The sequence below is a fragment of the Leucoraja erinacea genome, chromosome 18 (genome assembly GCF_028641065.1).
Source record: "Leucoraja erinacea ecotype New England chromosome 18, Leri_hhj_1, whole genome shotgun sequence".
Lineage (NCBI taxonomy): Eukaryota > Metazoa > Chordata > Chondrichthyes > Rajiformes > Rajidae > Leucoraja > Leucoraja erinaceus.
In genome coordinates, this window is record NC_073394.1 from 21,373,087 (window position 1) to 21,385,601 (window position 12,515).

General features: G+C 42.8%; 1 protein-coding gene across 3 annotated transcripts in view; it reads left to right on the forward strand.

The window, feature by feature from the left end:
* Positions 1-2,314: 2,314 nt before the first annotated feature.
* ppp1r32 (protein phosphatase 1, regulatory subunit 32) overlaps positions 2,315-12,515 on the forward strand; it is a 55,921-nt gene continuing 45,720 nt past the window's right edge. Inside the window, exons 1-2 of one of the 3 annotated variants that reach the window (XM_055649536.1) lie at positions 2,315-2,461; positions 11,033-11,155. In XM_055649536.1, the coding sequence (XP_055505511.1) occupies positions 11,050-11,155 (106 nt within the window). In that variant the 5' untranslated portion in view covers positions 2,315-2,461; positions 11,033-11,049. Of the gene's footprint in view, positions 2,462-11,030; positions 11,156-12,515 lie in introns of those variants that run through there. The other 2 variants (XM_055649537.1, XM_055649538.1) reach the window with 2 other exon arrangements.

Sequence of the window (12,515 nt, forward strand, 5' to 3'; positions counted from 1 at the left end):
GAAGGTGAGGATTTTATAATCCAAATGCAATTTAAAAATGGACACAAAGTGCTGAAGTAATTGAGCGGGCCAGGCAACATCTCTGGAGAACAACCGGATAGGCAATGTTTTGGGTCGAGACCCATCTTCAGTCTGATAGTGATGGAGGGGAAGAAAGCTGGAAAAGAGGAGGGGCAGCACAAAGCCTAGCAAGTGATAGGGGGCTTTGATGGGCAGATGGTTGGACAAAAACTAGAGTTGAAAAGACAAATGTGTGATATAAAGGGTGCAAATTGTGTTTACATGAACTGTAATTCCATGAAGTCTCAAGAAGCGTCTCGAACCAAAACGTTACCTATCCATGCTTTCCAGAGATGCTGCCTGACCCGCTGAGTTACTCCAGCACCTTGTAACATTTTTGTAAATCAGCATCCGCAGTCCCTTTTGTCTAAAAGACACTGTACCTGAGAATCAGTCACAGAGATAGACACAAAAAGCTGGAGGAACTCAGCGGGATAGGCAGCATCTCTGTACAGAAGGAATGAGTGACGTTTCGGGTTGAGACCCGTCTATCATTCACAGAGATCTGTATTTGATGTTTAAAAAAAAAAATCGTCATAACATTCATAAAATACTGCATATATTCAATAGAAACTTTAATATTCAAAAGAATGATTAACATTTTGAATGAAGAAGAAACTGAATAGAATAAAGGGGAGGTCATTTAAGACTGTGAGAAAAAACTTTTTCACCCAGAGAGTTGTGAATTTATGGAATTCCCTGCCACAGAGGGCAGTGGAGGCCAAGTCACTGGATGGATTTAAGAGAGAGTTAGATAGAGCTCCAGGGGCTAGTGGAGTCAAGGGATATGTGGAGAAGGCAGGCACGGGTTATTGATAGGGGCGATCAGCCATGATCACAATGAATTGTGGTGCTGGCTCGAAGGGCCGAATGGCCTCCTTCTGCACCTATTTTCTATGTTTCTATGAATATCAATAAAGTATCTTAGTCGCTGCATGACAACATAAAGAACAATATCTCCACTCAATGTGCAGTTATAACAAGCGCTGGGGGACATTGCAATACACTATTAAGTGCTATTGAAATTGTCTTTCACTTTTGTTAAGTTAGTTTTGTATTTCAAGCTAGTTCTATTTTTAGCCTTGGTATAAGCAGCAGGTATGAATTAACCATAAACTTTGAAATCAATATCTAGTGACTGCCGTCTAATTGCACAATAAATACATAATTTAAATTGTTTAAAGTTACACCTGGCACAGTACCTGGTGCAGTCTGTTGGTGAACCAAGCTGTATAATCTAAAAAGGAATGCCATTGAAGACTGTCTTAAGAAGACATGTGCATTGGGGATATTTTTACATGCAGTGCATATTTAAAAGTAAAGGAATGAAACAATGCTATCGATAGTGTTACATGTCTTAACAAAGCCCATGTTGTCCTACAACTTTAGGCTGTGCATGCGATACGCATGAAGAAGGAGGAAAAAATCCATAAATGCCTTTCCTCCTTCAAAGATTGAGGAGATTCGGTATGCTTTAGAGATACTTTAGAGATACAGCGAGGAAACAGGCCCTTCAGCCCACCGATTGCGGGCTGCCAGCGAACATTGTGTACATTAGCGCTATCCTACACTCGGGACAATTTACAACTTACCAAGCCAATTGATCTATGGCCAATGTAGGTGGGTCTCTGGCGCTGTGAGGCAGCAATTCTACCGCTGCACCACTGTGCCGCCCCTGTGTACTGTGTTTACAGCCCTGGTATGCTGCTGCAAATATGAACTCCATCTGAAGAAAGGTCTTGACCAGAAACGTCACCTATTCTTTTTCTCCAGAGATGCTGCCTGACCCGCTGAGTTACTCCAGCATGTTGTGTCTATCTTTGGTGTAAACGAGCACCTGCAGTTCCTTGCTACACAGTGATAACTTTATTGTTCTGTTGTCCTTACATAGGACAATTAAACACTCTAAACCTTTCCAATCCATGTACCTGTCCAAATATTGTTTCAATTTAGTGCCATCATCTGTTAGGAAGACGCAGAGCCTTCTGAAACCCCCAGCAACATGAACTTGTAAGATGTTTATGATATATTATCTATGTATGTCGTGCTTGCAGGTCTGTTAAGCTGCTGCAAGCAACAACTTCACTGTTCTGCTGTCCGGACAGATGACATTTTACGCAATTCTGACTCTATAAACACGTGCATTCAGCAACGTTAATAAATGGCAAAGATGGGTTTAATGCAAGATGTAACGCGGGCTGCGCTCTGCCTTTGACGCTGCGGGGAGGGTCTGCATTGCACTGCATTACATTGGTGTAGAGTGAGTGGGGTTTGGGAGCTGCGCCGGTGCCGCGCACTGTTGCTGCCTCAATGGTTACAGAGTTGCCGAGACAACGGTTGCCAGGCTGCGAACAGTAAGCGTCGCTGCGAGGGTGCAGGAGAGCTGGAGAGACAGCCGCAGGTAAAGGGGCAGATACCGCGGCTGGGGGGGGGTAAGGGAGAAGAGAAGGGCAAGGGGTGATGGGTGAGAGAGCAGATTTCAAGGGGCAAGGCTGGAGAGGCAGCGGCAGGCAAGGGGCTGACTCAAGGACGAGGGGTAGAAACAGGCAGTAGGGGCATGGGGGAGGGAGCAGATATCAGGGTGCTAGGGGAGTAAGGGGTAAGGGGTGTGAGAGCAGATATTAAGGGGCGAGAGAGGACGGGCAAGGACAAGGGGTAAGAACAGATGTCAAGGGGCAAGGGAACTGGGTAAAGGGTGAGGGAGCAGTGGAAATATATGAGTGGTCAGGGGCTGGTGAGGGGCCGGGTTAAGGGATAAGAGAGCAGTTATCAGGGGGCAAGGGAGTAGGGGCAAGGGGTGAGGAAGTAGGGACATGGTGTAAGGGAGCAGGGTAAGGAGTGAGGGGCAGGAGTAAGGCGTAAGAGAGCAGTTATCAGGGGGCAAGGGAGTAGGGACAGAGGTGTGGGAGTGGTGGGAAAGGGGTGAGGGAGCAGAGGCAAGGGATGAGAGAGCAGAGGCAAGGGGTATGAGATCAGATACCAGGGGCAAAGCATCAGGGGAAAATGGGAGGGAGCAGATGTGGTCACCCCAGTACTGGCTGGTGTGGAGGCTTTGGAGATGATGCAGAATAGGTTCACCATGATGCCGCCTGGATAAGAGGGACCCTTCTTCAGATTGATCAGAGATGGTGGCCCCAACACAGAGTAATAGCCCTGAAGTGAGATGCACTCTGAGGTTTCATTGGAATGAGATGCACTTCCAGATTTCTTTAGACTTTACTTTAGAGATACAGTGCGGAAATAGGCCCTTCAGCCCACTGAGTCTGTGCCGATGAGCCATCACCCCGTACACTAGCATTATCTTACACACTAGGGCCAACTTACAATTTTACTGAAGCCAGCTAACGGATAAACCTGTACGTCTTTGGAGGGTGGGAAACCCAGAGAAAACCCACACGGTCAAAGGGAGAGCACACAAACTCTGTACAGACAGCACCCATAGTAAGGATCGAACCTGGGTCTCTGGCGCTGTAAGGCAGCAACTCTACCACTGTGCCACCCTTAATTCATTAATTTCATTGACTATCTGTCTGCCTCTCTACTTCACCCAGCCATGTTCTGCATAGTACCAAAAGTAACACAGAGGGTCAGGCAGCATCTCTGAAGGACATGGATTGGTGTTGTTTTGGGTTGGAACCCTTTTTCAACCTCCGCTCACTTGCATCCAGAACATTGAAATTGTCTGTAGATCAAATTGCTGGAGTAACTCAGCAGGTCAGGCAGCATCTGTGGATGGATAGGACAGACGATGTTTCAGGTTGGGACCTTTCCACTGATTATAACAGGGGGAGAAAGTGTCTTCTTTTCCAGTCTAACGAGGGATCCTGACCCAAAATGCCATCTGACCATTTCCTCCACAGATGCTGCCTGACCCGTGGAGCTACTCCAACACCTGGTGTCTTTTTTTTGTAAACCAGCATCTGCAGTTTATTATGTCTGAAATTAGCAAACTTTTCATGATGAAGTCTTGGCATACTGATGTTTTCTGTTGCTGCTAAAATTCTTCTATGAGCATGGAATACAGATTCGCCAGGATGTTACCATGATGCCAAAGCTTAAGTAATAGAACAGAGAACAATGCAGCACAGGAATAGGCACGTTATCCCAAAACATTCATGCCGTACATGATGCTAAGATAAACCAATCTCATTTGCCGGTACATGGTCCTTATCCATCCACTCTCTGCATATGCATGTGCTATCCAAAAGCCTCTTAAACACCACCATCTAATCTGCCTCTACCACCATCCCTGGCAGCGTTCCAGGCACTCATTACCCTTTATGTAAAAAAACTTGGTTTACAAAAAAAGTTATAAAGTACTGGAGTAAACCACGTGGTCACAGGGAGAACGTACAAACTCCGTACAAACAGCACCCATGGAGTCAGGATCAAGTCCGGGTCTTTGCCGCTGAAAGGCAGCAACTGATAAGTTCATAAGTTATAGGAGCAGAATTAGGCCATGTGGCCCATCAAGTCAACTCCTCCATGGCTGATCTATCTTTCCCTCTTAACACAACTCTACCCCTGCGACACTGTGGTAAACATGGAAAAGAGTAGTGCAAATAGGAATTAGGCATAAGGCAATGAAACGTAAACCTCTCACAATAGAAAGCGTTGTTTGCAAATTTAAATTGATAATATACCGTATTAATTTTATTTATCTATTTCATCCATCATAACAACTCACCCTTTATCAGGGTATCATAAGTAATTTGCTTGCAAAGTGGATGCTTATATAAGTCAATGCATTTCATATTCAATAATTCGGTGTGAAAGATGACGCATTTTAAACGTGTTATTTTCCAGCACTCTCTCACCTCCAATGGCCTACTTGTGTGATTCCACAATTAACCAGGTTAAATGATCAGTTCATCTCTGTCCCCTCTTTCACCTTCAGATTATCTACACATTTCTTAGAAGATTCTATCCTTGGCCCTCTAATTCCTCAAAATTACAATTTGCAATACTTTTCTCAAAGACAGAGGGTAGTGGGTGCCTGGAACATGCTACCAAGGGTGATGATGGAGACCGATACGATAGTGGCGTTTAAAAGGTTTGTAGATGTCACACGGATGCGCAGGGAGTGGTTTCCTAAGTGGGACAGGGGCATTAAGGTCCCTGGTTTGATCCCAGGTTCCAGCAATTCCATTAGGGGGTGACACAGTGTCGCATCCTTAGAGTTGTTGCCGCACAGCACCAGATACTCGGGTTCGATCCTAACCTCGGGTGCTGTATATACGGAGTTTGCATGTTCTCAATGTGTTTGCGTGAGGTTTTCCCAGGTGCTCCGGTTTCCTCCCACATCCCAAAGACGTGCAGATTTGTAGGTTAATTGACTAGTGCACAGAACAGAACTAGTGTACGGGTGATCACTGATTAGTATGGACTCCGTGTGCCAATGGACCTGTTTCCACGCTGTATATTTCTAAAATGAAAACTAAAGTTGCAGATTAACTGCCCAAAGCAGCAAAGATGTTTGTGGATAGGTGTGTTTTCGGTAAGTAACCTACAAACACCCTATTTTTCCTCTCCCTCTCTTCCCTGTGTCAACTCCATCTATATTCTTTCCTTTTTCAAATATCGTAATTCTTCTACTTATCCTGCCCCCACACCTTTTCCAGTTTTCGCGCCCTGCCACAATCAGTTTGAAGAAGGGTCCCGGCTCGAAACATTATCTATCCATTCCCTCCACAGATGCTGCCTCCCCCCGCTGAGTTACTCCAGCACTTTGCATTTTGCTCAAGATTCCAGCATCTGCAGATTCTTGTGGTTGCGACTTGTTCTCACGATTAAGTTTAGTTTTGTTTAGTTTGGAGTTATAGACAATAGACAATAGAGTTACAACATGGAAACAAGCCTTTGGCCCATGGAGTCTGCACCAGCTGTCGATCACCCATTCACCCGAAAGAAGGGTTCCATACCCAAAATGTCACCTATCCATATTCTCCAGAGATGCTGCCTGACCCACTGAATGACTTCAGCACTTTGTGAATGGTTTGTAAACCAGGGGCAGCACGGTGGCACAGCACCAGAGACCTGGGTTGGATCCTGACTACGGGTACTGTCTGTACTGGGTTTGTACGATCTCCTTGTGGTCGCGTAGGTTTTCCCCGGGTGTTCCGGTTTCCTCCCACACTCCAAAGATATATAGGTTTGTAGTTTAATTTGGCTTTGGTAAAAAATTGAAAATTGTCCCTAGTGTGTAGGATAGTGCTAGTGTATGGGGCGATTGCTGGCTTGTCCGGCCGAAGAACCAATTTCTGAAAATCTGAAGTCTAAAGCTTCTGCAGTTCTTTGTACCCAAACTAAACTAAAACCTAACTTGTACAGATTGGTTAAGTCCACCAGAGGGCAGGGGAATAGTAGCAATAGAGTATAATTGGAAAGACCATCTAAGGTACAGTCGCTTGGAAATTCATCCCTCATTGACTGAATTGAACATGCCATGTAATAACATTAGCACGTTGAAGTAAGACCCTGAAGGTCCCGACCATGATGAACAAAGAGGAAGATGACTGCACTTTATTGCCTTCCATCACAGTGAGAAATGTTGATTCCACTGTGGTGGATGTTTATGTTAAATTTTATTTTATGTGTGTATTGTTCTTTTTCACTTACTATGGCTGTATGGTAACTCAAATTGCACTGTACTTTAGTTGGTTAAGTAACAATAACCGTGAACTTGAACTTGAAGTTCATTTACTTTTGTTTATTTTAAAAATAATCTTTATTCATCAACAGTATTCAATATAAAGTCAAGAGAGGGTCAAGAGTGTTTTATTGTCATATGTTCCGAAACGGAACAATGAAATTCTTACTTACAACAGCCGTGTACACATTTTACTATGTAAAACTCATAGTAATAAAAATGTTCAGTACATTAAAAAAATAGACAATAGTAGCGCAAAGTCAAAAATAATGTCCCCTAGTCAATATAGTTTGGAGCCTATTTGGAGGTTGTTTGTTGTAGGGAAGTAGCTGTTCCTGAACCTGGACATACAGTTTTCAGTTTCCTGCACCTTCTTGCCGATGGCAGGGGTGTTGTGTGTCTCTGATTATGCTGGTTGATTTTTTGAGGCAGCGACTCGATATATCGTTTAGGTTTAGGTTTATTATTGTCGTGTGTCGTAGTGAAAGCTTTATTTTGCAAGCTATCCAATTAAATAAGATAACACTATACATAAATACATACATAAATAACACAATACATAAAGTCAAACTCAAGTACACCAGGTAGAGTGAAAGGAAAGATACAGAGTGCAGACCATTACATGGAACTAGTGTGAATGATGATCGATAGTTGGCATGGACTCAGTGGGCCGAAGGGCCTGTTTCCCTGCTGTATCTTTCAATTGATCAATCAATCAGGTGAAAATTTTGCTTTATACTTAGAAATATCAGGAAGAATAATTTGGAATAATCTCATGGGATGGACCATTTTATTCTGTTGACGAGTAACTAATATGATTTCCAAACTCATTCTAGATTTCAAAAGCTTAAGAAGAAGCTGATTTCTCTTTCATGGCAAGTTCTATTTATTTATATATGCTGGCATCGCTGGTGTTATAGGCTGCTCTGATCTCATATCAAGCTTTTTTTCCCTACCGCATTGCTGCATCTAGGTCCAAAAAACATGGTGTGAACATGTTGACTTGGCTGCAATGACTGTGAAGAACAAATCTTTGCAAAGCAAATTTAGATACACTTTAATATATTCAAGAAACAACATTTTAGATACTAGCGTGACGTACACTTAAAAATGAATCAGCTGGCAGGTAAAAGTGATGTTGCAATTTATGATTTTTAAAGTTTGACTTTATGGAATATGTGTTTTGCAGGCAAGCCTAGGATTAAGTGTCCATGGAACACAGAACATAGAACACTACAGCATAGGAAAAGGCTCTGTGGCTTACAATGTCTGTGCCGAACATGATGCCAGGTTAAATTAATATCCTCTGCCTACACATAATCCATTACTTGCAAATCCATGTGCCTATCCAACAAACTCTTAAATGCCACTATCACATCTGCTTCCACCACCCCTGGCAACACTTTCCAGGTACTCACCACCCTTCTGTGTAAAAAAAACACATGTTCTGCACCTCTCCATTAAACCTTTCTCCCTTGCCCCTCTCTCCTTAACGCTGTGCCCTCTGGTATTTTATATCTCCATCCTGGGAAAGAGGTTCTGCCTACCCATGCTATCTATTCTTCTCGTCATTTTAATACTTCAATCAGGTCTCCCCTCTGCCTCCGACCTTTCGGAGAAAACAACCCAATTCTGTTCAACCCCTCCCTGTAGGTAATACCCTCAAATCCAGGCAACATTTTGATGAACCTCTTCTGCAACCTATCTAAAGCCCCCACAACCTTCCTGTAACGGGGCGACAAGAACTTCCCGCAATACACCAAATGCGGCCTAACAAAAGCCCGATAAAGCAGCATCATGACTTCCTGACATTACTCAATGCCCCCAACTAATGAAGACACGGGTCCACAGAAAGGCACAATGTGCTGGAGTACCATAGAGAGTCAGGCAGCATCTTCGGTGAATAGCTGGAGGTGAGAAAAGATCAGGATATATGCCTTCTTTACCACCATCTACTTGTGTTGCCACTTCCAGAGAGCTATGGACTTGGATGCTATCATCTCCACATCACTGCTGTTAAGAGTCTTGTCATTAATTGCGAACCATTGTCCAAAAGCTATGACTAAAGCAAATAAAATATTAAGTTGTGCTATTTGACATATAATAACAAATAGAGCACAATATAGACACCAAATGCTGGCGTAACTCAGCTGGTCAGGCAGTATCTCTGGAGAAAAAGGATGGGTGATGTTTTGGGTCGAGACCCTTTTTCAGAAGAAGGATCCCGACCCGTAACGTCGCCCATTCTTTTTCTCCAGAGATGCTGCCTGACCCGTTAAGTTACTCCAGCACCTTGTGTCTATCTTCGGTATAAACCAGCATCTGCAGTTCCTTTCTATATTGTGTATATTGTGCAAATAGAGCACAATATAGACACAACGCACAGAGCAATTGCACCTTAGCTCAACCATTTAGAATGCATTGGCTCACTTTGTTCTTTATATTGTGGATGACATATTGACTTAGATAACAATGCAGAGGAGGACAACGAGAATGATTTAAAAAATAGTTATGCACTGAGTACATAAATTCACGAGATAAATTCAAGACATTTTATCTCTAATTGGAAGAATTATTCTTTCATTTCTGTAAAAAAGCAAAACAAAAATAATGAATGTTGTTTGTGTAGAAATTGCCAAGTTTTGTTGGGCAGCATTTAGTGGTGAAGTTTGCAGCTCGAAGGTGCTGTCAGAGGTGGTGAGGGGAATTTAAGAATCTCTTGGATACGCACATGAATATGCAGGGAATGGAGGGATATGGATCAGGTGCAGGCAGACAAGGTTAGTTTAATTTGGCATGTTCGGCACGGACATTGTGGGCTGAAGGGCCTATTCCTGTGTCGGAAGGAACTGCAGTTGCTGGTTTACACAAAGATAGACACAAAATGCTGGAGTAACTCAGCGAGTCAGGCAGCATCTCTGGAGAAAAGAAATAAGTGATGTTTCCGGTCGAGACCCTCCTTCGGGCTGAGGGTCAGGGGAGAGGCAAACTAGAGGTATGAAAAGGCTCAGAACAAATCAGAACGATGCCCAAGAAAAGGTGGAGCCCACAATGGTCCACTGTTAGCTGTGCAAGAGGTGGTAACAAAGTGATATATGGATGCAAACAGTGGAGCTAGCTGGACGATTAGGGTGAGGGAAGGGTGGAGTGAGAGGGAATGCAAAGGTTAAGTGAAATTAGAGAAATCAATATTCATACCACAGGGTTTGTAAGCTGCCTAAGTGAAATATGAGGTGCTGTTCCTCCAATTTGTGTGTGGCCTCACTCTGACAGTGGAGGAGGCCCAGGACAGAAAGGTCAGTGTGGGAATGGGAAGGGGAGTTAAAGTGTTTGCCGACCAGGAGATCCTGTCCTGTACTGTTCCATGGATATCTCTTGTTCGTAATCTTTGAAAGACGACTTGAAACAAAGGATGTGATTTCTCTGTTTATATTTCATACAAATTCAGTATTCCATTTGCATATATAACTTTTCTTGAAGTGAAAGAAAGCTTGAAAATTCATGTTAAATATTTGTGCGTTTATGCTATGTGAAGAGACTTCAATAGGAATTTTTTGGGAAATAAATTGTTCTTGGAAAAGCTCCAGAGAAATGCCAATGGTCTGAAGTGCACTTGTAAAGTTATGTGTGGATTGTCTGCTGTGCAAGAATATTTTAAGAGGAAAGTAGCTGTGTAAAGATGTTTGGCACCACAGCTATAAATGGAAAGAGCACTTTATTGAAATGAGAAATATTAATTTGTTAAAGTGATATTCCAGACCGCAATGTTTTTCTCCCACTTTTTTCTCTGTGATCTGTAGTTCTTATCTCTATTCCACCTGATCAATTTAAGTCAAGTTCAATATCATAAGAACAAGTACGATGAGGTGGCAATTGGGTGGCATGGTTGCGCAGCGGTAGAGTTGCTGCCTCGCATCGCAAGAGACCTGGGTTCGATCCTGACTACAGGTGCTGTCTGAATGGAATTTTTACGTTCTCCTGTGACCGCATGGATTTTCTCCGGGTGTTCAAGTTTCCTTCCACGTTCCAAAGATGACCAGGTTTATAGGTTTATTGGACTCTGTAAATTGTCCCTAGTGTGTAGGATGAAAGGGTGACTACTAATTGACACGGACTCAGTGGGCTGAAGGGTCTGTTTCCATGCTGTATTTCTAAAACTAAAACTAAAAACGAAAACTATGAGGTACGGGTATAATGAAAATGTTGCTTGGAGCAGCACATAGCATACAAAAATATAAATTATATAAAGATTCTGATGAAAGCTTGGTGCATTTTTGATAAATGGATTTATATTAACATTTCCAAAAAACTATCTTGTTTCAGAGTGAAGTTGTTGCACAATGGCATTGCTCTCTGTTGACAGAACACCACACTATACAAAGACAAGCTTCGGCGCAGATGTAGACCCCCTGAAATTCTACTCTACGACATATTCAACATCTTTTGGTAAGAGAGTTCAGAGTTGTTCCTGGTGCCATGGGTTCAATGGAAGAGAGAAGTGTGCAGTGCCACTAAGTTGGTGTTAAGGAAGCATCGTTTAAAACAGGGTCAGACTAGGACTTTATTCAATGGTACTTTATTCAATGGTACTTTATATGTCATATGTACCGAGGTACAGCAAAATTCATTTTTCTATACAGTTCAGTACAAGTAACATAGAGTCATGCAGAGAGGAAACAGACCCTTCAGCCCAACTTGCCCACACTGATCATCTACACTGGCTTTTGACCATGCCTGACTTCTGTTTGTGGTGTTTTTGATTGTTTCCTGCTTGCATTTTTTGATTGTTATTTTCCCTCTATTAACTTTTTTGTCAATGATTAGTGATGTACAGCACTTTGTTGCAGCTATGTTTGTTTTTAAAGTGCTCTATAAATAAAATTTTATTATTATTATTATTATAGTATCGCCTGCTTTCCATTTGCCCATATCCCTCTAATCCTGTCCTATCCATTTACCAGTCCAAATGTCTTTTAAATGCTGTTCCCTGGTAGCTTGCTCCAAATATCCACCACCCTCTGTGTGGAAAAAGTTGCCTCTCAGGTTCTTTTAAAATAATTTTTGATTCATTTGTGTTTTCGTTCACACACATTGCATATAAAAACTATACGTTCCTTCATAGAGTTTTGCGTCCTTAAATTTCCCCTAGTGTTTTAAGGTGGCACAGTGGCTCAGCAGTAGAATTACTGCTTTACAGCGCCAGAGAACCGGGTTCAATTCTCAATACGGGTGCGGTCCGTACGTAGTTTCTATGTTCTCCCCGTGAGATCGTGGGTTTTCCCCGGGTGCTCCCGTTTCCTCCTACTCTCCAAAGGCATGCGGATTTGTAGGTTAATTGGCTTCGGTAAAAGTTGTAAAATTGACCCTCGTGTGTCAGATATTGCTGGTGTTGCCGAGTGATCGCTGGTCGGCGTGGACTCGATGGGCCGATGGGCCTGTTTCCGCGCCGTATCTCTAAAGCAAAGTAAACCAAAAAAAAAAAAAAATGTTGATCTTTGTATCATCTTTGCGGCGTTTATAGTTTACCCATGCCTGCCAGTGGCGGAGACAAATTACTTTTAAAATGATGGGTTGTGAGTGCGCAGTTTCCTGCCATGCATTCCTAGCAGGCATAAGTTTAATGAGATTGTTATTAATACCACACATAATTTAACTTATTAGAAGACGCTGCTAAAAGCTGATCAAATCGCGCTCTCTGATGGAACTTCATCTGTCTGCCGCTTGCAGCCATCAATTTTTGGACGTGTTACAGAAACGCACTTTGCTCTGCCCCAGTTCTCCGCTAATTGAGTTTCACATCTGCAAG